The sequence below is a fragment of the Zophobas morio genome, unplaced genomic scaffold (genome assembly GCF_036711695.1).
Source record: "Zophobas morio isolate AGI-343-1 ecotype UQ-CSIRO unplaced genomic scaffold, CSIRO_AGI_Zmor_V1 ptg000011l, whole genome shotgun sequence".
Lineage (NCBI taxonomy): Eukaryota > Metazoa > Arthropoda > Insecta > Coleoptera > Tenebrionidae > Zophobas > Zophobas morio.
This window is the reverse complement of record NW_026972116.1, coordinates 8,519,310-8,544,406: the sequence shown is the minus strand read 5'-3', so window position 1 is coordinate 8,544,406 and position 25,097 is coordinate 8,519,310. Positions and strand designations below refer to the sequence as shown.

Here is a 25,097-nt window from a genome sequence, read left to right as displayed (position 1 = left end):
CGAATGATATTTTGGATTCCAAATCATTGAAGTTCACGACACAATAATGCCATGGGTACACGTTTATAATTTTTTTTACTCTTTCCCGAAATATAAGTATATTTTTTGCTCCTATACGGGGTTGCGCAGAGATCTTTATATACATGTATAATACTATCAGTCAGAAATAAGTTTAATTTAAGATCCAAAATGTAACCTGTTTTTTTTATTTCCGTTACCACTAAGAAAATTTATGCAACTATGTAATACAGATTTGTGTATATTTGTATAAAAATTCTAAAATGTTTTCACCTTTTTAATCATATTTTCGATTGGTTATTTTAACGTAATTCAAATATTCATCACCCATATCCTTATCTCCCCATCCCCAAATCAGGTCACTTTCACTATTTTGATGTTGTACCAAATTAGTTGTTCTTTTGTCTAAAATTCTGGTGCCGTCTCCAGTTCTACTTGCTCTTTTCGCGATCGATTCCAAAGAAACAGTTTTCAGATCATAGGCCCACCCAATTGCTGCCATTAAGTTTAGAAACATTGTAGTTATATTTATTCTGTACTTTCCGATTTCAGCTGTTCTGTAGTCCCATGGGAAAATATGATGATAATTGTGCCACCCTTCGCCCAGGGTTATAAAAGAAATTAGAGGAGGAGATTCGGTTGGACAAATATTTCTGAAAACATATTTAAGATTATGTTAATTTTTTTTAAGTTTCATACTTATCATATGGTCGGGTACCAAAAACATGAGCAACACTATTGATAAAAAACAATGTATGTCCGACAAAACAGAATCTTACCATGGTAGCTATAAAAAATGAATTTTCAATAGTTTCATTCCAGAAATAATACGGTATCGCTGTTGGTATTAATATTCCGACTACGGGGGCAAAAAATACGAAATAGTATCTAAAAACAAAATATTGATACTTTGAACTACTTTTAAACTGTAGGTAGTACTTTTTCTGGAACATCAGTATTTTATCTGATTGCAAATCACTATACTGCGTATTCTTACATTTTTCTACCAATTCTGGTTCTGGTTCTATAAGCAGCCATCCAAAATGTGAAAAGAAAAAACCGCGGAAAGAATTGTGTGGATCTGCGTCTGTATCTACGCACTTATGATGGATTCTATGGAGAAACGCCCATTCGTAAGCATCTTTCTGAAGTGTTAATGTTTGGCAAATGATCAGAAAGATTTGAAGTGGTAATTTAGCTTTATAGGATCTGTGAGACCATAAGCGATGTGCCCCTGCTGTCATACCTTCGATAGAAAGAACATGAAGGAACCAAGCTAAAATAAAAACTTTTTTAGTAGGTACATATTTAATTATACGCGTTACTAAAATTGACTCAGCGAAAAACTGATAACATTCTTTTTTGGAATGAACTTACCTGTGAAACCACCAGACCTTCAAATAAATTTATTGTCAGTGGCTAATAAGATAACAACAAATTCCAGGGTTATCGTGTCCTATTCAAGAATGTTATATATAAAAAAAAAACTCGGCTGCTGAGAAAAGACCATTATGGAATACGTTTGAACTTTAGATATAATTTTAGTATTGATAAAAGTCTAGACCTGATGAAGTTTATGGTAAAATAAACGAAATAAGTCGTCGACTTTTTGACGTTGAATCCCAATATAATCACTGTATCTATTAATGGAGCCAAATAGTTTATCACCTTCATTAATAACAAATTGGATGGTGTGAATTTGTTTTTTTTTTTTTTTTGAAAATCAGTGGAATAAAATACAATTCGTGATATCACAAATATATAAAACCTATGCAGAAAACCACTACATTTTTTCATGAAATCCATGGATCTTATTTTGACATTATCAAATTGAAGTTAATTAATTAAGTACCATTATTTCAATTCACTGCAATAAAGTTAAAATATCTGTTAATTAGAAACATGTTAATTAAAAGTTTATTAAAACCTTAAAGCAAATGTTGGCAACATTTTTTTAACAGTATCGTTGTGTTACTTTTCTTGTTTGGCAAAGCAAATAAACACTTTTTTTAATGTTAAAACATGAAAAACATTAATGTATCCATTTTTTTAAGAAATGGAAGAAAAACCTCACTCGACCCCATTTGCCATTTACAATTTGAGTTGTGGCCCTTTCTGGATATTTTTCAAAATTAAAGAATTTTTAAATTATTTAAAGCGATTCTTTTTCATTGTTGATGCCGTGTATATACATTGTTTACTTACATATTACGCTATATTGTACATTAAATACAAAAAAAAATGGTTCAAAGTTATTTGGACAAAGTTATTGGTCCTTGAAGTCCTACAAATCCATTTACTTTAAAAATCCATGAAATTTGATTTTGCGCAATTTTACTGATTTTATGAAAATCCCTATAAAAAGGAAAAACTATCGCCCATAAGAAGACCGAAGTGGCCGACCTCCATTTAATTAGCACGCCACTGCAAACACCTGAGGTATCGAGGATTACCGAAGGTTGCTCTTATACGGGTATAAAATATTACAGCATTTTTACTTAAACCACAAGTAGATGAGTATGTTATCTTGTAAAATTTAAATCTCAATTAGGAGTAAGCACAGTTTTGAGGTGACGTCACCACCCTGGTAGGGACGGTTAGAACAATTTTGGTTAGCGTTTTACCATCTACACGATATTCTTAATATACATATGTAAGTTTCTAAAATGTGCAAATAATATTACTGTTAAAAAGTCAGTTGTCACATTTCTTAACGTGTTCTAGCTTTTTTCCAGTTTCAGTTAAAATTTGGAAAAATTAAGTTGTCATTTATAAAATCATCGCTAATAATAAGACATCGATAATAAAAAGCATCAGAATTGTTCCTCAAATAATCTCATTCTGAAAATGGGTATTGTTTGTCCTAGGATCTACGTCAGTTTTTAGTCTGCTACAATGGCACTATGCCACATTTGTTATATATCGGTTATGATATTAGATATTGGGGTATAGAATAATAGAATCGCTTAAAGATAAATTTATAACAAGTAGAAATTTACCATAAAATGTAGTTTTCCACTGTGCGCTAGTAAAAATCAAGTACAGACCATATATTGCACCAATATGCATAGCTGAAAAAAGTGCAATATTTCTCCATATAAACTTCCACTTGTACTCTTTTTTTTGCTTCACTTTTGTCGTGTTTTGAATAACCTGGGAGTCGGTTATAACTTCTGCTGACATCTTCGTTCTAAAGAAAACTCCATTCAGTTTGCTAATAAACACTTATAATGCAACAATTTTTTTTTAGTTTAAATAGATAGTAAAGCGATTGTAATTACAGCCAGTGATTATAAAGTTAAAAAAATAGCACTGCAGTCAACATCGGAATTAAAACTGGCTATAGTTTAGAAATTGTCGATGACAGTATATACCTAGTGGTAGATAGGTAGATATTGAGGCCAGAACTTAAAAGATTCTAAATTTAAAACGGCAAAGCAAAACTTCGGGTCTCTGTAACACGGTAAAATTGTGCTATGCTTCAATTGTGGCATCTTTTAATAATTTAAATATTAGCTAGTTGACATCACTTTTACTATAAATAAATTAGAATTATTGTTTAATAAAAAAATTTCGAAGCGTATCATCTATTATTTTCCCTCTGTTCCTATATTTCCTGTTTTGTTCGGAAAATTTAGTCTCGGAATGTGTAAAGTAGATTACTTCGTTGTCAGTTTTACAAGAATTGAAAGAATATAAAAAAACAGTTGTCCCCAGTGTGCTTACGAAAAAAAGAAACCTTGAAAAAGTGGACACTTCAACTTAATTTATCTTAATTTAATTTGTTTATGGTTATTCAATAGTTGAATGGAGCACACGACATTTAAATACCTTGTATAACTACTGGAAACATATTATTATGATGAAATATAAATACTGTTACGAAAGAAAGCCATACGCCGCCCCGGTATGACCTGTGTGGGGTTTCAATTATGTGACTCATCATCATCATCACCGACAGCAGCGTTCGAATAAAGAAAAGTTGGGAAGCGGAAGTCGCGATGGGTACTCCAGAATAATCTCGATCGCGAAAATCTAGAAAGAAACGTATGGGTTTAAACAGAGACCACCTTCGGGAGCAAGTCAGCCTAGCCTAATCCAGGAGTCGATTAATGAATTTGAATTAAGTTGGGACAGAATTATTCGCTGTTATATTTTCTAGTTAGTCGTATAAATTTGCATTACTAGTAAATAAATTGTTGAGCGTTACCAAGGCCGATTTTTAAATACCCGTGAACCGTAAAAATACTTAATATCGTGGGCTCCTGCTCAAATATTAAATTTCCTTCGAAGACTCCGCAAAACTACATCTGAAAAAACTTCATTTCAAGAATGTAGTCAACCACGCACACCCACCACGTCTATAGTAATAATGAAATTCAAACTGGTGCACAACCCTTAGTTGTAAGTCGTGGAGGTGGAATGCATGGTCAGAATTTGCGATTCGAAACTCAACCTTCTCGAGTTCGTTATGCCAGGATCAACACGTTTGAAAAGCGGTGTATATTAAAGGTAATCTCTAACAAATTAAATACATCATAGTGTAATTAATGTGAGACCGATTTGTTAACAATGTTTCAGTCTTATATTATTTTGTGAAATTTTTATTAGTGCACCAGTCCGCGTATTTATGTTTCACATTATTTTGACTGGAGCAACTTCATGTCCTTTAGTAATCAGTGAACTTGCCTCGGAACTTTTCAGGAATTTCACATAATTCAGGTTTAACTTATTTTAGTAACGATGTATCTAAAAGTTTGAATGGTTCTCCCCAAGATGTTTTTTACATTTTGTAATTTTCTCACACGAATTTTTAAAAATAGTAAATTTAAACATTGATTCTTTAGTTATTATCAGATTAGTTAAATTAATATCATCGTGAACTTTAAATTATTATGAATAGGTCATGGACAAATGTAGTTCATAAATTTGCAAGGCATAATACTATGAGTAGATGGTAACAACTATTTGCGTCTATCATTGCCAGGTTTCAATAGAAATGAATAATTAATAATGGACAATAATCAATTTCTGTTTTCAATGCTTGAAGAGTGCATGATTTTCGAAATTTTTTTAAGTTCAACCAAAATAGATGTCTAAATTCATCATAAATATGGTTCTAGTCATCTAAAAATTACTACGAAAGTACATTAAAAACAATATAAGTGAAAGATATAGAGTCAAATCAATCACCATTGTGGATCTACAAGCTACAAGTAAAAAGTATATTTTTCTTATGATGCTCGCTACTAAGATTTTTCATCATAATAATAGTTATCTAAAAATCTGATGAACTACAATATATGTTTATAATTTAAAAATTCGGCTGTAAAGATACTTACAAAACTAATCTAATCCCAACAGCAAACAATTTTTTAATTACTTTTAGTGTTCAGGTTTTGAGAAATGATTCGTCATGTCCTAATGATATATCTCGAAATTTCTGATCTTTCTCAGAACAAAAGATCTCTTTGTCAACCAAACACGGTTACGGGAGAGATCTCCCTAAATCGCTCAAAGTGCACACGACCAAATTGATCCAGATTGATTGGGTCGTATCAGTCGAAAACGCTGTGATATTTTAGTTGTCATCAACTCACGCAAACGCTTGAAAAACAAGATCAAACTTAATACAGCACGATGTCTGCATTAACTTCACCATTAATTTGCAAATTAAACCACAATGAAAATTTCGCAGCGTTATCAGTTATCATCAGTTATCACATATATGCACAAATTCATATTAGTTAACTTGATGCTTTATCTTTAAGAAACGATGTGCGTCGATAAGTTGCACATTTCAACCCATAGCCAGTTTTATTTCCCTTATTCTTTGTTATACAACGATCAAACTTTTAGAAAGTTAAGCTCGAAATATGTATTTAAAGTAATCACTTACGCGTATTCACTTTCGGTAGTGATACACTTTTTAAATAATTACACGGTTAGTGAAGTAACAAACAAATGAATCAATTTTTTTCATTTTCTGGTCTTTTATATTGTTTTTTTATGCAAGAATGTATTTAATTGTTTCCGCTAATACAATAGCTTGTGCATTCTGAAAATGCGACAATTTACGTCTGTTTGATGAAATATTCATTGCAGAATATTTATTCAGATTCAGTGAGCTTCTGTATAATCAGATTAAATATTCTGAAAACAAGAATATGAACAAATTGTTCTAAATTTACTAAACGCACGAAAATAAATTATGCTTCTCTTTCGCCCAACCTTAACCTTCTCTATAGTTCATCACTCATCAGTTATATCTTTCCAAGTTTTTCTAATGTCCTTTTGTGTGTAATGATTTATTTTGTGAAAAACGCACAAGAAAAATCCAGCGTTACAACGCGCAATCAAACCGGAGACGTTAAAGATCGGAATACGATCTGAGGTTTTAAAGCGAAATTTGATCCAAGCCAGAAGAAGGTGCCATCCAAAAAATATTTAACGTTTTATAGAATTATAATTGTACTTAGTAGGTAAATATTAAGAATAAATTTTTCAGTGTTGTTGTTGAAGTAGTAATGATGTGGTAATGTTTAATACTTGCCCGTTTGGAATTTTTGTCGGTTTTAAAACATTATGGACACGGCAGCATGCACTTCAGGGTGGATTTTTTCTGCAGACGTGTTTAACAGTTTTTTAACATTTCAAAGAGAAGAAATGTATTAATTTTTACACCAACAATGTTAGGTCAACAACAAGTCTGTAACATTTTCGACACTGAAATGAAAACTCGCGATCTGTAGTCGAAGAATGGAGACTGCTGATGAAGGCAATATTTCTATGATAATAATTTTCTTATTATTAAATACATATTATAGTTTACGTTATGAATTTTAGTGTTTATCTTTTGTAGCATTCCTACTTCTTATTAAACTACTGTTTCATCGCCTTATTTACTATCTTTATGAAAACAAAATTAAAAATTATTCTACATATGCATCGAGAAATTAAAGTAAGAAACTTTTATAGGAGTCATACTCATAATATATAAAAAATAAAAACATGGAGAGTTGTATAAACGCTTCGTACAACACGTTTAGGGGTATGATAGAATTCCCCTCAGTTTTGCAAGCCCACGACTACACAATGGCCTCTTTCTTTCTCTCTCTGGCACACACGCATATTTGGAGCTTTCTTGGCGCCTTGGCACCGTTCTATCAATTCAAAGCTCGACATTCAATGCAACGCTTATCTTAAGGATTGCATAATGGACAGAAATTTGGGTAGAAGACTAACGTTGATTTAGAGATGCAACGCGTTTATTAAAATTTATTTATTTATTTCTCTTGAAAAATGTATAGTATAAAATAGGGTTTATTGTTTATACAAGTAGTTTTAGTATTAATTTATTATTTGCCTTACAGGCTTAATAATATTCCCAGTAGGGGTACAAATTAACTTAATCTACATCAGATTAATCAATAAAAATAAAAATAAATAAAATAAAATAAATATTAGAGTTTTATATAATAAATATTCTATTCTGTTCTGCTTGCCCACCCCTTGCCATAATTCTCTTATCTTCCATACTTCTTTCATCCAGTCCAGTCCCCTTCCATCCTCGTTTAGCACTTCTTCCCTACTTTCCTCCGATTCTCTCAATTCTTCACATCCTTCCAGCATATGCACTATTGTTTCTCCCTCTCTCAAACATATCCTACAGCTTCTGTCAGTTTCATCCATCCAAAAATTATTCCCTTTCTCTTCATTTCCACACCTAAATCTCGCCATCATTCTTTTCTCCTTTATACTCTCTCTGAGTGTGTACTTTGGTACTTCATCCTTTACTATTTTTCTATACTCTGCATTATATCTAAGCTCCGATATTCTCGATCTGCGTTCTTGCTTATCTATATATCTCCTACACTCAGTTCTTCTTTCATACTCCTTCCCATTTCTCTCATTCTCTCTATTTCTTCACATGTATATCCCTTTCCTTCATAATCCTTGTCTTTTCCCCCTTCCTTTCTTATTTCTTTCCAACATTCTTGGAATATTTTGCAATCACCTCTCTCAATAAACTTCTCTTCAAATCCAACCGCCCTTTTACCCAGTTCCACTCTCTTTTTATCCATTTTTGTTTCTTCTCTCACTATATACCCCGGCGTATACTTTTTCAATCCCAGTGTCCATTTCAAGTATTTTTCTTGCACTCTCTCTATTTCTTCATATTCCCTCCATCCCCAAATCTCAGCTCCGTACATAAATACACTTTTGATCAAACTATCAAACATCACCATTCTTCTCTTATAATCATGTCCAAATTTTCTCTCTCCTATTCCACATACTATTCCTATCACTGTGTTTGCTTTTCGGACCATTTCTTGAATATGCGCTCTATCTGAGTTATTGCTCTTTAATGTATATTCTAAGTACTGGAATTCTTTCACTTATTCAATGTTCTTCCCTTTCTATACTCACTCTTCCTTCTCTTTTCTTACTTTCTTCCCAAACAACACCATTTTTGTTTTTTCCACATTCACTTCCAATTCCTTTTTTTACATACTTCTCGAAACTTTTAATTATTGTTTTCATTTGTGCTCTTTTCTTTGCCACAATCACCAAATCATCTGCGTACGCCAACTACGACACTTTCTCTTTGCCCACTACCACCCCTCCTGTCTGTGCTTTTCTGAATATTTCATCTATATCTCCTAGATATGCTGCAAACAATGTGGGGCTGAGTGGGCATCCCTGTCTCACTCCTGTATTTGTATAAAAACTCTCGCTCTCTATTCCATTCACTCTCACCCTATTTACGTTTCTTCATATATTTCTTCCATTTTCGTTACCAGGTACGCATCTACTCCCACATTTTCTCCGTATTCACACTATCAAACGCTGCTTTGAAATCTATGAACAATGCTTACATTCGTGCATCCTCTGTCCTTATTTCTCTTCCCACTAAATGCCGCAGGATGTACCTACACATTGTCCATAGTACCTCTTCCTTTTCTAAACCCTGTCTGACCGTCTGTAACATACCCCTTGCTTCCATCTCCTTTCGTAACCTCTCATTTAGTATCATTGCCGTATTGAGCAAAGTGATCCTTCGGTAGTTCTTCACATCACTTTTTTGCCCCTTTTTAAATAATGGGATTATTATACTTTCTCTCCACTGCCGAGGAAACCCTTTTCCCTTCCAAACTCCATCTACCACTTCCCATATCCTTTCTTTCACTCCTTCTGTCCCGAACATCCACGCTTCGTTCTGGATTCCATCCCCCCCTGGTGCCTTTCCTCTTTTTTCAGTCTTTCAATCTGTCTTCCTATTTCATCTTCTGTTATTTCTGAACCTCTCCACATTTCTTCCGTCATTGTGATTCCTTTATTTATTTTGCAGCAATTTTCCTCACAACCTCCCAATAATTCCATAAAGTGGCTTTTCCATTCATGTATTTTGATTTTCCTACTGACTTCAGTCTTCCTTCTCCGTTTGTTTATACGAGTAGATATTTTTATTTAAAACTATAGTCTGTCAGATGCTACAAGGTTATGTGGCAGTTGTAAAATTAGGGTATTGTGAAGACGACAATGGAGCAGTTAATAAGGCAAACCCACAGTTGTAATTTGTGTTGGTTTAATGTACCAAAGTGTTTAAGCGGATTACGCAGCAGTAGATACTGAGGTGGCAAGATATTGAGACAAATCCTTTATTTATGACGCTAGGATTGAGCGGATAACCAGCCACACAAAAGGAATTATAAGATCCCATTCTTAAGTTTAATGGAGCCATATACCCTTGTAGTATCTGACAGACTATACTTTAAGAGTATTCGAATCCATTGGTAGGTAGGTATGTATCATGCCATATTACTACAATTTCTTTGAGCATTACACATTACACATTACACATAAAAAAAATCATTGTTGACAAGATTACATGTTAAAATTTGTCTAAGAATATTCTGATAATGGGATTGTCACCGGTATTCAGTTCAAGAACGGATGGATTTGTCAGGGAATATTGTAAAATTGTCAAGCTACCAATAGGTGGCTTATTCTTCGTAGGATAACATGACAATCCCATTATCAGAATATTCTTGAACCTATATGATAGAGATATTGAAATCCTGTAAACGACATCGATTTTAGCTTGAAGAGGGAAGCTTAATGTAGTACAGTTTCAATGAAAAAGGGTACAACATGTGTAGACTATTGTAAACGTTCTTGCAATGACAATTTAGTGAAACGATTTGTCAAAAAAATCCGTCTAATATTAATTAGTCGATATCATCATAATCAATTATAGTTTGCAAATATGCTTCAGCATTTGACTCGTCTCAAAAATGTTCACATTATAAATGGTTCAATTTTTTAATTCTGAAAAACATTTATTACGGAAAATGAATCAGCAATTGAGACCCTACTCGATGGCCAGCTAGCAGCTCAGATTTAACCACCTTAGATTTATTTTTGTGGTGATGCATACAGTATTTGACATATTTGCGACCCTTGCGTGATTTAGAAGCCTAAATTGAATTGAAAATGAATGTTTGGACCCCCTTAACGCGTAATAACTTTATCAAGCGCCATAAGTTGCCAACTAATAAGAAGTTTTGTGTTCGGTGTGAATGACGACAGTTTTAACATGTGCTTAACTAACTGTTTGTGACAGATTATTATTGTTTCTGTACTTTGCATTCATAACCGAGCTATTGAATTGAGTGTTTTAATAAAAAAAATTGTGCTTCAATAATAGAACTGATGTAATATATGTTTTTAAAATTGGCACTTATTACAAATGTCACTGTGATATAACAAATAAAATAAACGTTAAAAGAACGAAATGATAAAGTTTTAAATTGAATAAAATTTTACATAAATTGTACAATTATTAATATTATTATACACATTAATCATAACATTAAATATGTCTTGGGTATTTAGATTAATCCCAGATAATATGATTGTTATAATATTTTGCTCCAGATTATTTTCACCGCTTTCTAGTATTGGGACTCGTACTCTAAAGTAACGTCTTATAAAACTTGATTTTTAATATAGGTAAGTACCAATAATTGTATACTAGAGTGGTAGGACTTTATTTCACTCCACTTCAATGTTTTATATTTATAAAGTTATTCTTTTAACTTCTGAAAATGAAATAAATACCAAAGTTCTTATGTCGTAATTGTATTTTATAATCTATTAAAATCCGTTAAAATATATATAATAATAATAATAATAATAATAATAATAATAATTTATTTACGGAATATAACTCCACTTTACAAATAAAGGAAAAAAAAAACAGTGTTTCTTGATTCCACGATACAGTACAATATTAATACAAATTAAACAAATAAAAAGTTGAAAATGAAACTAAATAAGATTACATATTATAATAATAATAAACCGACACATCATTTTTAAATTTCAGCCTACTAGAATCAAAGATTGAGATTCGAATGCGGCAGGAATATTCATTGGCTTCTTCCATCATTCTTCTTAACGGATGATTTTGAGCCAAAAGTGTTGTTGATGTTGATATTCTAAATATGTTTCGACTTCTTGTTGTACGACTGTCAACTGCAGGGATAAGAAAAGACAATCTGTTCAACAGACTTGGATTGTCAATATGTCCATTAATAATGTCATGAAGAACACAGGCATCAGAAATTTTCCAACGGATAATAAGAGAGTGAATTTGACACTTATCCATAATCCATCGGTAGTCACCCTTAATATGAGAATGACCCATTTTAAATTCCACAGTGCGAAGAAATTTATTTTGTACTCTTTCAAGTCTCTCATAGTCGATTTTATAAAAAGGAAACCAAACAGAAGAGCAATAATCAAAATGCGATCGAACAAGAGAGCAGTAAAGAGATTTTAGGGCCAATGGAGACAGATCTTTACAATGACGCCAAATGAAACCCCACATACTCATGGCTTTATTGTAAATATGGTTATAATGGCTCTGAAATGTAAGGGTCGTATCAAAAATCACCCCCAAATCTTTTATTTCTAAAACTCGTGAGACGGAGACATTGTCTAATTGGTAATCAAAACTGATATGCGATTTGGTTTTATAAAATGATATTACATAGCATTTCTTAATGTTTAAATGAAGACAGTTATTTTGACACCAGTTAAATAATGCAACTAAGTCCAATTGAAGTTGTTTAGCGTCTTGAATGGACCGTATAGTTTTAAATAGTTTCAGGTCATCTGCATACAGTAAATAATTTGAAAAATGGAAACTGCAAGTTAAGTCATTAATAAATAACAAAAAAAGAATGGGTCCACAATGTGTACCTTGTGGAACACCAGAAGATACGCAAAAAGGGGCCGAAATATAATTATAAATTCGTACCTGTTGTTTTCTGTCAACCAGAAAAGAAGATAGCCATTTAATCGTACCTTCTCTAAAACCTAACTTATGTAGCTTTACAATTAGCAATCGATGATTAACCCGATCAAAAGCTTTTGAAAAATCTGTATAAACAGAATCTACTTGCGATCGATTGGCAAATGCTTCATTTAAAAATGATTTGTATTCAAGAAGGTTAGACAATGTTGACCTGTTAGAGAAAAAACCATGCTGACTACTTGAGATAATAGATGCAGATGCCCATCGGAGCTGAATGGATACAATAGCATCAAGTAATTTGGGAATTGCAGATTGGTTGCAGACCCCTCTATAATTGTCCACGTTGTTACGTTGTCCAGATTTGAAGATGGGAATTACATAACTGTTCTTCCATAATTGAGGAAAGACGCCTTCACTGAGTGACGTTTGAAATAAGATAAATAAAGGTAAGCAAAGAGAGAATTTACAGTTTTTTAGAACAATGCTGGGAACACCATCAGGGCCAGGATTACACGATGACTTCAACAAGGAAATATGATTAAAAACATCTGATAAACTAATATATAAGCCAGAATCATTCACTTGAGACGATGAATCAAAACAACAAGCAAAATTCCTCAAGTCATCAACTGCGTAAACAGAAGAAAAATATTGTGCAAAAAGATTAGCCACTTCATCCCCACCTTTTACAGAGTGCTGATCAAGTGTCATTTCAGCAGGAATACTGCTGTCACTCTTCTTTTTGTCACGAACAAATTTCCAGAAAAATTTGGGATTATTAAAAATACTAACATTAACGTTAGATATATACGCAGCATACAGTTGTTCACATAACTGTTTACATCCCGATCTCAAGGATTTAAAATAAATATAATCTTCAAACCTGCTTGATTTTTTATATGTAGATAGAGTGCGCTATGCGTTTATTGCGACAAAGATCTTTCAATTCTTTATCGAACCATACCGGATAATTATTACGAGCATTATGCCTTAATATTTTATGTGGAATAAATTGTTCAAACCCGTTAAAAACTATGTCATAAAAAACTGCCACTTTTTCATCCAAATTAAGACCAAGAAAATAATTATCCCAATTAATCGATGCATAAAATTCATTTAAAGAAATATAGTCACCATTATTAAAGTCAAAAATTTGAACTTCAGAGTGAAGCGAAGATGAAGAGGTGCAGGAAATATACCATGAATACGGAGAGTGATGAAGACTTTGAGGAAAAATAGGATCTACAGCAGGCAAAACTGCAAGTGCAACAATATTTGTAAAAATAAGATCAAGAAAAACGTTTCTGCCATTGGGAAATAAATTAACTTGTTTAAGATTCAGAAATGCTGAAGTTCATGTTTACTAGTCGATGAATCAAAAAGAATATCATTACCATTCCAGACGAGATGTGGTAAATTAAAATCACCGGCGATGACATAAGATGAATCAGGAAAACGCTCAAAAATTAATTCCAGGTCACTACAATAATCCTCAAAAATACTAAGAGGAGACGCAGGAGGAATATACACACCCCCAACAATCAAATCTAAATCATTATATTTTAAATGAACAAAAATGCTTTCCACAGAAATACTACAAAGAACAGTATGAGCACAAAAATCATTCCTGATCGCAATCAACACACCACCACCACGATGTTTACCCGTATAATCAACATTGCGATCAGCACGAAAAATGCTATAATTATTTAAACCCAGTTCTTCGTTGGAAATACTGCTGCAAAGCCAGGATTCCGAAATAATAATAATATCGTAAACACTAGAATTAACCATTAACGAAAATTCCTTTAATTTTGACCTAAGGCCACCAACATTCTGATAGTAAAAGTTTATTACTTTTTTGAAAAACTATTGCGAGATGAACTTGTTTTGGTAATATAAGCTTGATTGTTTTTGTATTTTAAAGTTAGGTCCTTCTCACCTTTAGAAACCCTGTCCTTAAATTCACAGCGAATATCATTATTAAAATCACGCTGAAGTTTAGTTAAATCAGGACGAAAGAATTTATCACGATTAGGGTTATTTTTGTTTGAGCGGAGAATGTCTTTAGCCATATTCTCATTTTCACAAACTATTCTCAAAGGACGAACAGTGTTAGACTTAGGAGGACCAATGCGAATAACTTTTTGAGGATGAGAAATGAAACCCAACGGGGATAAAATAGACATAACCTGTTGCAAATCGTCCGCAACCCTTTGTGCAATCGATGTAGAAGAAGATTCAGGTAAATTAAACAATAGTACATTAGAGCTCCGTCTTTTACGCTCCTCAATTTCGGCCACAATCACATTAAGATCAGATGAATTGTTATTAGGCATTGTATTAGACGTCTTAAACGCTGCCCATTCCTCCTGAATTAGTCGTACATTATCCTCAACGGTTGTTAATCTGTCATTGATAGCTTTGAAGTTATTTTCAATAGTTTGTTTAATGTCCTGTTGCACCACACTTAGTTGTTTTATAATGATTTCCTCAATTTTTTCAATTGAGATTATGTTACTAGAAGGCGAGCATTTAGGACAAATCCAAGAACTTTTGTCGTTTATTATTTCAGCTATTTCAGACTCACTCAGTTTTAAACATTTAATATGTGCATGTTTTTTGCATGTACCACATTTTGTAGAAGGAGTCGTAGGGGTGATAGCATTCTCACAAATTAAACATAGAACTGCCATATTAATAGGATAACAAGGAAACAATTCTTCACACCAACGCGGTCCGTCGTGGTGACTGACAGTACTTGACAAACAGACTAGACCAGGGAAGGTAAAACAAAAGAGACAGAGGATACAGCTATATTGTAGCAAAAAGCTAAAGCTAATTAATCAATAAAACAAAGATAACGTTATCACGTGAAAGGGCAAAAAATGCAGAAGCCACGTACAAAATAGAGAAACCCCTTAACTTACGCAATCAAAAGGCGACAATAGTGACACAGGGCGTAGATAATCCTAATTTCCAGACACTGTCCAAAATTCAAGAAAAAACAAGGCACTTTAACCACTAAAAATTAATTAAAGAGAGAGTGTCGGTCTTATCACTGCTAATACGCTCTATAAATTCCTATATATACACTACAGATTTAAAAAATACACGTCTGTGCCGATCCCATATACGCGAAATATTTGAAAAGTGCTAAATTAAGCTACCCCTTCAAGCTAAAATCAACGGCGTTGGCACAATTTCGATATCTCTACCCGTTTTCAAGATATAAGGCCAAGGAATTTTAACTGAGACATCCTGTGTATGAAATCCATAATGTAATTTTAATTCTGCAAATCCTTTAGTTATCAGTCACTTAAATTCTTAAATTTTGTAGAATTGTCGTAGGAAGCATCACCACAATTTTTAAGTTTTATTAATTCAGAAGATACACTTGTCAATCTGTTCTAAATAAAAAGCTGTAGTGACGATAATTTGCCAGATATTGAACAATATACTTCCAACTCTGTGTTTAATCTCTATTCATTCGTTTGTGGGAACGCTTCTGTTACGGCATTATCATTATTTAGAATGCTTCAAAATTTTGCTGTATAAACAGAAAAGCAGCTGAAAAATGTTGTGGGAATTCAAATCTATTTTTGTCTAATGGATAACAGTGTCGTAAATTTCCACGAGTATACGTAACATGTTTTATCATTCAACCGTAGTCACCTTTTAGCAAGTTGGTTCTTCTTCATCGTTAGAATTTTCATCAAGTGCAGTAGTTGTCCCAACTTTAAAAATATGTAACTGATACAAAATATATTTGAAAATTTGTGCATTTTGTTACGCCATTTTCGTCCCTTAAATCGAATAAAGAAAATTTCAGCAAATAGGTGGAAATACATATTATTGTTAATAAGGTAGTTAATAAATCTTAATATGACAGCAAGTGCATTGCTTTTTGATTCTGTATCTTCAATAATGTCAAAACACGTAATTAAGCTTCCTTGATACTCGTAGGCCATATTAACTATACTAAGTACTTTAAAAAGTTCATCTTGTCGAAACAGAAACAGACATTTTTCTTTTAACAGTTTTTGTCAGTATTCATTTTGGAGATTAACTGAAAAAAGACCGATACTTTCCACATTGGAAAACTATACTCTGACATCTATACAGTTTGAAGTAGCTGATTGCATTATTGAATTAACTTGATGTACAACATCCAAATGAACAAAATTAGGATACTCATGACAGATGCGCCGTCATAAATTTGACATCAATTTGATAACGCAAAATGATGTCCATCTGAGTGTCGCATCAAATATCGGTACTTTCAACTACTGGAATTGAAAATCAGTGTTTCATTTCCACGTCATTTCTAACATATTTAGAGAGAACACTAGAAGTTATTGACATACCCTTAAATACTTTTCAATAATCCAAATGGTGCTTACCAGCGGTGTCAAGAAATGTAACAAAATCAACTAAACCCCTAAATATTCCAGAATTTGCGGTGTCTTCAGTTTCATTACGCCCACGCATACTGTTTTCATAATTACCACAAAATTTTATGCAGCCTATAATACGTGATAATATGTATCGATTTTTGTCAATACGTTCATTATGTTGGCGAATGCCACGGCGGCATGAACCGTGTCGTGTTCGGATGTTTACTTTATCCAATAAAGCCAAATTCGTTGTTTAAATGCACTCAGCACGTAGAATCTTTTTTAAATTTAGAACAATATGCTTTAAATCGGAAACGCCTGTATTAACTCAAGAATCAGTTTGGTCATTTTCATGTTGCAACTTTTTAATTTCAAGTTGCACTACTTCAGTAACTTTTGTGTTTAACATATAACGTACTTTACAGCATTAATTGACATTGCTTTAAAAATACAACAAAAGCGTGGGTGTATGACACACTTTATCTATGTTTGACGACAAAAACAATACGGCCCACTGCTGCGAGTAGTTGTGTAAAGTCGACACTTTGCGTTTCAAGCGTGTATGCCGCGAGCTTTGTGTGTAGGACAACTACTACGAGCACCACAAGATTCCGTCGAATTTTCTTTCTGTGTAAACTTAATATTTTATATTTTATACATATTCTTCATGCTGATTCATAAATAAATAAGGATGGATATCAAAATTTAATACATCAGAAAAATAGAATTAGGTATATCCTAAATTTTAGGAGGCACGTGGTCCAGTGTTCTCTATCACAGACTGTCCCCGCTAGAATCCGACAACCATAACTTCTAATTGCAAATTATTAAAAGGTGAGCTAAAAATAAATGCTTCTTGAACTACCAACATTTGTATTATTCATGTATTTTACATAATTTCTCTTACGTCCCTAGTATGTTGATGAATATCAAATGACATAAACTTACTCTTTCATGTTGTCGTTATCACCAATGCTACTGTTTTAAATAGTTCTCGAAATTTTCTTGTAGTAATATTAAGGCTCGGATAATATACAAAATGCATATTTTTGCATATTTGCATATTTACTATTTTTTGGCATGTATTGCATATTTTAATGTTAAGTGCATTTTTATGCTTATTTTAAAATTTTTGCTGCATTTTTCATGGTAATTGGTGAAAATTTTAATTTTAATATACAATAAGTACCGACCCTTTCTAGTAATGCGGACGGGTTTTTCCAAGACTTCTTTTATGAGTACACCCAATTAGGTGTATTACTGGAATTCTTTACTTAACGGCCTCTAAGTAGGATGTTGTAAATATAGCTAGTTCTGCAAACATATTTAACGAGGGGATGGAAAACCTAGAATGGATTTGAAAGTATTTCATTCTTCGCTTTCCAAATTCATTCATCGTTCGTCTACGAGCAGTGATATTACGAATAATTAAAAAATTTCTTCCAAACTATCATGGATTCTGCCCTACTCAGAATTGGTTCTAGGTGGAATCCTGCGCGTCTCGGGTTCTAATTTGCGCTCGGTCTAGAATGCTTGGCTTTACAACCTTGGCTAATAATACACTATTTGAGGCCCCTTTAAGAGTACAAGTATATAAAGATACACTACCAGATGTACCATTGCCTCCTAAACCTGTCTTTACACGATGGGATACATGGCTTGACGCAGCTTTATTTTATTTTAAATATTCTTCTGGGATGAAAGAAATCGTGTGAAAATTTGATAGTTCATCAGCAGCAATCAAGGAAGCTAAAAAGATTTTAAATAATCCTAAATTAAACTAGAACTTAAGTTTCATAAATAACAACTACGAATTAATTGGTGTAACATTAACAAAATTAGAAAAACAAAAAGTACCCTTAAGTGAATCCGTAGAGCTAATAGAAAATTTTAAAAATATATCAACAAGGTCCTATTGCCCAAACAGTCTCAAAAAACTAGTAAAAATGGGGGTTTTACTAGATTAACTAATGTGGCAAAAGTTTTAGATGGACAGTTTTCAGATGAGGTAAATATAAATTTTGTCGTCCCTTAAATATGCCCCAATAGCATCTGTCGATGTACAGTGTGGTTTTTCAGTGTATAAATATATTTTAAGTGATCGAATACATTCATTTAAAGTGAAAAATCTAGAAAAACATATTATAATTAATGTAAATAATAATATTTTTCAAGAGAATAACTAGTTAGTCAATAAAATAGCTAGTTAAGTAGTTAATAGAGTAATAGTATACACCGAGATAGTTAGTTTTAATTTGTAAATGTGTAATTCAAGTCCAAATATGTATTATCTAAGTTATAAGTGTTGTAAGAAATGAAATAAAATACTAATGTGTAAAAAAAGTAATTTTTCTTGCATATTTTGCATATATTTCTTACATATTTTATCAATTTTTTGCACATAATGCCAAATTTCTCTGTATATATTTACATATTTTTTTCTGCATATAATTCCGAGCTTTATGTATTATATCGTTTAATATTTTTTTTCTTCCCACTATTGTAAATAGCTAATTTTGTACAATCTAGTCACTGTGTAAATGATTCTTTACGCACAGTTGTGTGTAATGGCTGTGTGTAAGGAATAGGGAACTATTTGTTTTACTAAAAATATGTTGGCAGTACAACTCACCTTCTTATATATTTACAGTGATAATATGAAAATGTTTTTTATTTTCAAGATAAATCTAGTTAAGAATTATATTCTACATATACTATCCTTCTTTTTTGTATTAAATTAATCCTTTATTTATCTGCAAATAGGAACTTTTTTCTTTAGTATATGCGCAGTGGCAGGCATGGACGTTTGACTTTTGTTGACAAAATACAAAATTTATGTCAGAGAAAAGTCTAAAGAAGGTATTTTGTGGATTGTGAGTTTCTCTATTACTACAACAACATAATGTCATCTGAATCAGATTCCGAGATTGTTTGTACACCATCAAATATTGTCGACAAAGCTAATGATAATGACTTAATGAGGCGACAGATTACCTTGTGGCAGCAAAATCTAAAAAGCGATATGAAATAATCTCTACAAATTTTATGGACTGGAGATTAAAGAACAAACTGAAATCGTTTTCTGAGAATGTTGCTGCCTCGCTTATTTTGGCGAAATTTCGAAACAGTTAATGTTAATTATTATGATAAAATGGAATACATTTTTTGTTAAAATGTGCTTTTTTTGGTGGTCGTAGAAAAAGTATAAAACATAACTCGAATGCAAACGCCTATTCCGCACTCGTTAAATTACTGCACTCGCCCCTACGGGGCTCATGCGCAATTTTTGAACTCGTGCGTAATAGGCTGTTTACTATTCTCGTTATGTAATATACTATTACAGGTTGAAGTAGATAACAAACATTGAGTTTTTCTTAGTCGACGATTTACCACACACAAAATAAACTATAATTATCGTTAAAAAATTTATATTTAAGAAAAACTAATACGACAAAATAAAATATCTGGACTAAAAAATATTTCATCTACACCACAACCATAAGCTCATCCCTTGTGGAATTTATTTAGTAGCTCACTTTATGTTTTAGACTATAATTTTTAAATGATGTAAAAAGAGACTGCTCCTGCAGATTTTCCAAGTGGCATTCTGGCATTCCTTCCCCGGTCCTGTTACGTTGTTGTCGATTTTGCCACCAGTTTCATTGTTTACGGTATAAATTACAGATACTTTGAATGACGAATAAAAATGGTGTAGGGCTACCAAAGTGAGGAATTTACGTCATTGGCACATTACATTACGTCAAAACAGGTGATGTACTAAAAGTTAAACGTCAAATGAATATGTATGTCATTTTAAGAAGTACTTACCTCAATCATTCTACTTTAAGAGAATTTCTTTGACATTACAAAATAGTTTGTTTTAGATTTCGATTCTAGGTTTTGCAGATACACCTAATTATTTTATTTGAAATTATATACAAAATAATTTAAAATAAAATAACAAAACTACTGACTTTAAAAATTGGGGTTAATAGAAATGAACTTCAACAAAAATTTTACTCATCTCATATTTTGAAAAGCAGGAAAAAATGAAATTTACTATATTAGTAATAATAACTGTCTTGTGTGGGCGAAGCCGTGTGTCATAATACACAGAATTAAGGTCATTGTATAAAGGCTGTCCCGGATAAAATTCCATTGCCTTATATCGCGAAAACGGATGTAAAAATGAAATGTAGTAAAAGCTTGAAGAGGGAAGCTTAGTTTATAATTACATTTTTACTTCCCGAGAGTAAGCTAAGGATGTATAGTAATCGAGTCCATCGTCGAATCTTCCCGATGTTTTAAACTTATCGTAAGTATGGTAAATTTGTAATCAAAATATACCCCTCAAAAAATTGATGGACGTCATCTCAAAATTTTGCTGAATAAATCTATCCAAAATGTGCAAAATATGATAAGTGTGTACTTGTGGTTATTCACTGCATTAAAAAAAAAATAATTTCTTATAAAGGAATTCGAAAAAGCTGGATTTGTTGTATTGTACTTCAGGGGCGAAGGAAGTTCTGTCGAAATAACCTTCGACCAATTTTTTTAAGTAGCAATGTGTATTTTTTCAACATATTTTAACAGATCATTAATTACAGTTTAATAGTATAACACTTACATGTGTTGTATCAGTTTTAAGTTTAAATAATGTGATGATTTAAAGAAATATCTCTAAATGCTATGAAAACAGATGTGGAAATATAGTTACACTGCCTGTCGACAATGATTCAATTTTTTAATTATAAAAAACATTTATTATGTAAATTGGGTCGACAATCTAGCTCCCTACTCGACATCTAGCTCCCATTACAGATTGAACCCCTTTCGATTTATTTTTGTGGGGACAAGTCGCAAACCGATAGGAAATTTTGTGTTCAATGTGAAAGACTATACTTCGAATAAATACTTCGATGTTTTTAGAAGAAATCTTACAAATTGTTTACAAAAAAAAGCGGTAGGTATCACTTAAATTTTTTTTATATTCATCTTTTTTTATCGACTAAAAATGAAAAATAAGAAGTGTTTTATATTATTACTAGACAGCGGATGACCGTCGGCCTAGGGAAGGTCAAACTCGGTACGGCTCGTACGGGATGGGAATTCAGTGCTGTTACGGGCTGCACTTCGTTTATTTTAGAACAGAATAACGCTGCTTCGTTGCATTCTGCTGTTCATTCCCATTCTCATTTACTTACCCGTCTTACCAATTAAGTTTTCGTTAATTGTATGTATGGAATAGGTGACGATCAAATTCAGTAATTATCATCCGCTACTGAGTGCCGGCGATTCACGTGTTCCCACCTATAAGCGTGACGTAGCCCGACAGAAATCCGCTCTCAAATCATTATAATCGTAATTTAATGATCTATCAAAAGTCGTTTAAAAATTCGTTGCAATTTAGATACGCCATATCGTAATAATTCCCTCTTCGAGCAAAAACAATGACGTTTACAGAATTTAAATATCTCGGGTTGTTTGCAAGATATAAGATCGCCGAGTTTTATCAGGGACACCTGCTTACAATATTCCCAATACTTTGGAATAAGCTCGATTAATAGAGCCTTATTTTACATTTTTTTAAATGCTTACACTTTTAGATAGTTCCCCTAAAGATATACTTATTTCAAAAAGGATTAAAATCTTCATGAAATATTTCCCACTTTTCCCACCTTTCACGATTTGTATTTGCAGCAAAGCTTGAAAGTGAAGTCTTTAATTAATATTAATGTTTCCTATTCCTATTTGACAAGGTGAAAATTGTGTCACTAACTATTTTTTAGCGTAAAAAGAGTCCGACCACAGGCAAATACGTAACTTCCGTTTCTAATTTTTTACTCTAAACTCAGTTTTGACTCTTACTGTCTAAATTACTATGATATTAAATTGCAAAATAGCATTTGTTAAGTGATCAAAATTCAATGTTTGTGATCAGAATACGATCTCATTGACTTTATATTTATAATATTTCATAACATTATCTTTTAATTTTTGTGCTTTAATCAGAAGTGGAGATATGTAGACATAAATGGGGTAATTTAATTTTTCTTTAAACCTATGTTAAAAAGCTAATAACAAACCAATACCCAATTTTTATGTAAATTTAAGTCAGTTTCCTGTTACTAATTTTCACGTAATTTAGGTATTCTTTCGTCATATCCTTGTCTCCCCATCCCCAGACCAAGTCATCACTATGCTCATGATCTTCTAAGCATTTTATAATCTTTTCTATCTTTCTAGTACCATCCCCAGTCCGCATCGCTCTTTTAATTATTGATTCCTCAGAAACAATTTTCAGATCATAGGCCCACCCCAGTGCTGCCATTAAGTTGATAAAACTCGTAGTTAAATTGAAGCGAAGCTTTCCAAATTCTGCTGCTCTATAATCCCATGGGAACGTATGATGATAGTTATGCCAGCCTTCGCCTAACGTCGCGACAGACACTATAAGAGATTCCGTCGGCAAAATATTCCTGAAAACGTAGACCAAAATTACTTATTTTATTTACAGACAACTTAACTTACTTGTCGTAGGGTTTGGTACCGTAAATATGAGCAATACTATTAATAACAAACATAGAATTGCTGCACAAGCAGTACCGAAGCATAGTAACTATAAAAAATGAGTTTTCAAGAGTTTCGCCCCAAAAGTAGCACGGTATCATTGTCGGTATCAAAACTCCAATAAACGGTGCAAACAACATTAAATAATACCTAAAACAAAACCTTAAGAAATTCGATAGCATAAAAGTTAACTTACTTCTTCTGAAACATTAGTATTTTATCCGACTGCAGATCATCAAATCTCATACTATTATACTTCTCTAAAAATTCCGGTTCTGGTTGAATCAGCAACCATCCAATGTGACAATAGAAAAAACCACGTCGAGAGTTGTGTGGATCAGCATCGGTGTCTACGTATTTATGATGGATCCTGTGGTAAGAAGACCACTGATAAGCGTGGTTTTGAAGAGTTAAGGTTTGGAAAATAATCAGAAGAATTCGAAGTGGAAGTTTAGCTTTGTAACTTTTGTGAGACCACAAACGATGTGTACCAGCAGTCATTCCCAATATAGCGAGAATCAGAATCAAAAGACCTGAAATTTAAAAAAGTAATAATAAACTAAAACTGTACATTAGTGATGTTATAGTTTATTATAAAACATTACCAAAAAGCGGAGTTTTCCACTGCGCGCTGGCGAAACATAAGTAAAGCCCATACACAGCGGTTAGGTGCATTATTATGTTTAAAATAATGTTTCTCCAGTGAAATTTCCATTTGTACACTTTTTTTTCTTGAAGTTCGGTCATTTGCAGTTCAGACGTTTGAACTTTAGTTGTGCTTCGTGGTGGCATATCTGCAAGAACATTTGTTAGTCACTTCTAAAAATTAAAAGCAACCTAGTACGCAACATTTATGCCTGGAAACTATTATTTTATACCAGGGCCTCAGCTTACCTAAAAATGAGTGTAACTGCTTTAGATATTGCAATATTTATTGCTGCATATTTTTTCAATTTATAAAAAATAGGTGTCGTGCATTAGTTATTCAAATAGCATTATGCAAAATGAAATTAATTACTGATAGTAGGTTAGGTAAATTCATGTTAATAAATGTTTGTTTTCGTTTAAGTAAACAACTTGCAGTTTAATTTAAATATTCTTAAAAAAAATACTATCATTATTTCTTAACAAATTGCACATACAGTAGTAAAACGTCTCTACATAATTTTATTTCAAAGTAAATAACATTTCGTTCGAATGACACAAAATTACTCTAAAATTTCCCTAATGAGTTCGGAACTTTAGAAAATTATATGTATAATAAAGTTGCCAAAACCAGATAGATAACCAGCGTCTTCGTGTGTGAAATGTCATGAAAAGACAATATTAGACATTCATCAAAAAGCCTTTATTTGCCTCAGCTAAAGCAGGGTACTTAAAACTCTATATTTCAGCTGAAAATACAATTACTTACGTAAATTACGAACTCCGTTTACTTTAAGACACAATCTGATATTTTAAACATGTTTTATTTTATTTTTCGTTTCAAATAAATTATGGTAATAAAAAATAAATGTCCATAATATATATATTTAATAAAATACGACTGGCGTTCTAAATTATGTGTACGCGCCATCAGAAAACCTGATTTATAAATATGCGCGATAAAATGGACATTTACAACGACGAATGAAAAAATTCTTACTGGTTTTCGGTTAATAGATCGTACTCATGGTTTTATCGAAACAGGGCTTACATAATCTTATCCCCTTCCCGACAGCGGATTACGCTTGGCATGGCTTACGTAAACCTCGCCGCCCGCCACATATTAATTGCCTTTGCGATCA

General features: G+C 32.5%; 2 protein-coding genes and 1 long non-coding RNA gene across 4 annotated transcripts; all 3 read right to left on the bottom strand.

Annotated features, from left to right (window-relative positions):
- Window positions 1-267: 267 nt before the first annotated feature.
- On the bottom strand, window positions 268-5,972 carry LOC135126852 (acyl-CoA Delta-12 desaturase-like). The gene is made up of 5 exons (XM_064053045.1): window positions 5,918-5,972; window positions 3,018-3,208; window positions 958-1,294; window positions 718-906; window positions 268-671 (listed from the first exon to the last, which is right to left on the bottom strand). The coding sequence occupies exons 2-5, from the start codon at window positions 3,199-3,201 to the stop codon at window positions 296-298; spliced, it is 1,086 nt and encodes a 361-aa protein (XP_063909115.1). The 5' UTR covers window positions 3,202-3,208; window positions 5,918-5,972; the 3' UTR covers window positions 268-295.
- A 14,179-nt stretch (window positions 5,973-20,151) lies between these two features.
- On the bottom strand, window positions 20,152-20,761 carry LOC135126597 (uncharacterized). The gene is made up of 2 exons (XR_010280075.1): window positions 20,569-20,761; window positions 20,152-20,517 (listed from the first exon to the last, which is right to left on the bottom strand). It is a non-coding gene; the product is annotated as an uncharacterized LOC135126597 (long non-coding RNA).
- Window positions 20,762-22,765: 2,004 nt separating this feature from the next.
- LOC135127446 (acyl-CoA Delta-12 desaturase-like) lies at window positions 22,766-24,192 on the bottom strand. Of its 2 annotated transcripts, XM_064053894.1 has the most exons (5): window positions 24,160-24,192; window positions 23,916-24,104; window positions 23,507-23,843; window positions 23,272-23,460; window positions 22,766-23,219 (listed from the first exon to the last, which is right to left on the bottom strand). In XM_064053894.1, the coding sequence occupies exons 2-5, from the start codon at window positions 24,100-24,102 to the stop codon at window positions 22,850-22,852; spliced, it is 1,083 nt and encodes a 360-aa protein (XP_063909964.1). In that variant the 5' UTR covers window positions 24,103-24,104; window positions 24,160-24,192; the 3' UTR covers window positions 22,766-22,849. The 2 variants fall into 2 exon arrangements, with proteins under 2 accessions (XP_063909964.1, XP_063909963.1); XM_064053893.1 differs by lacking the exon at window positions 24,160-24,192 and having other exon boundaries at window positions 23,916-24,145.
- Between the last annotated feature and the right edge of the window lie 905 nt (window positions 24,193-25,097).

What these genes read in the sequence shown, in the direction of transcription:
- LOC135126852 (XM_064053045.1), bottom strand. Translation starts at nt 3,201, where the DNA reads ATGTCAGCAGAAGTTATAACCGACTCCCAGGTTATTCAAAACACGACA. An exon ending in GTGGAAAACTACATTTTATG is followed by an intron (nt 1,295 to 3,017) that starts GTAAATTTCTAC and finishes TTTTTATTTTAG; the next exon opens with CTTGGTTCCTTCATGTTCTT. An exon ending in GGTACCCGACCATATGATAA is followed by an intron (nt 672 to 717) that starts GTATGAAACTTA and finishes ATATGTTTTCAG; the next exon opens with AAATATTTGTCCAACCGAAT.
- LOC135127446 (XM_064053894.1), bottom strand. Translation starts at nt 24,102, where the DNA reads ATGCCACCACGAAGCACAACTAAAGTTCAAACGTCTGAACTGCAAATG. An exon ending in GTGGAAAACTCCGCTTTTTG is followed by an intron (nt 23,844 to 23,915) that starts GTAATGTTTTAT and finishes TTTAAATTTCAG; the next exon opens with GTCTTTTGATTCTGATTCTC. An exon ending in ATACTAATGTTTCAGAAGAA is followed by an intron (nt 23,461 to 23,506) that starts GTAAGTTAACTT and finishes GTTTTGTTTTAG; the next exon opens with GTATTATTTAATGTTGTTTG.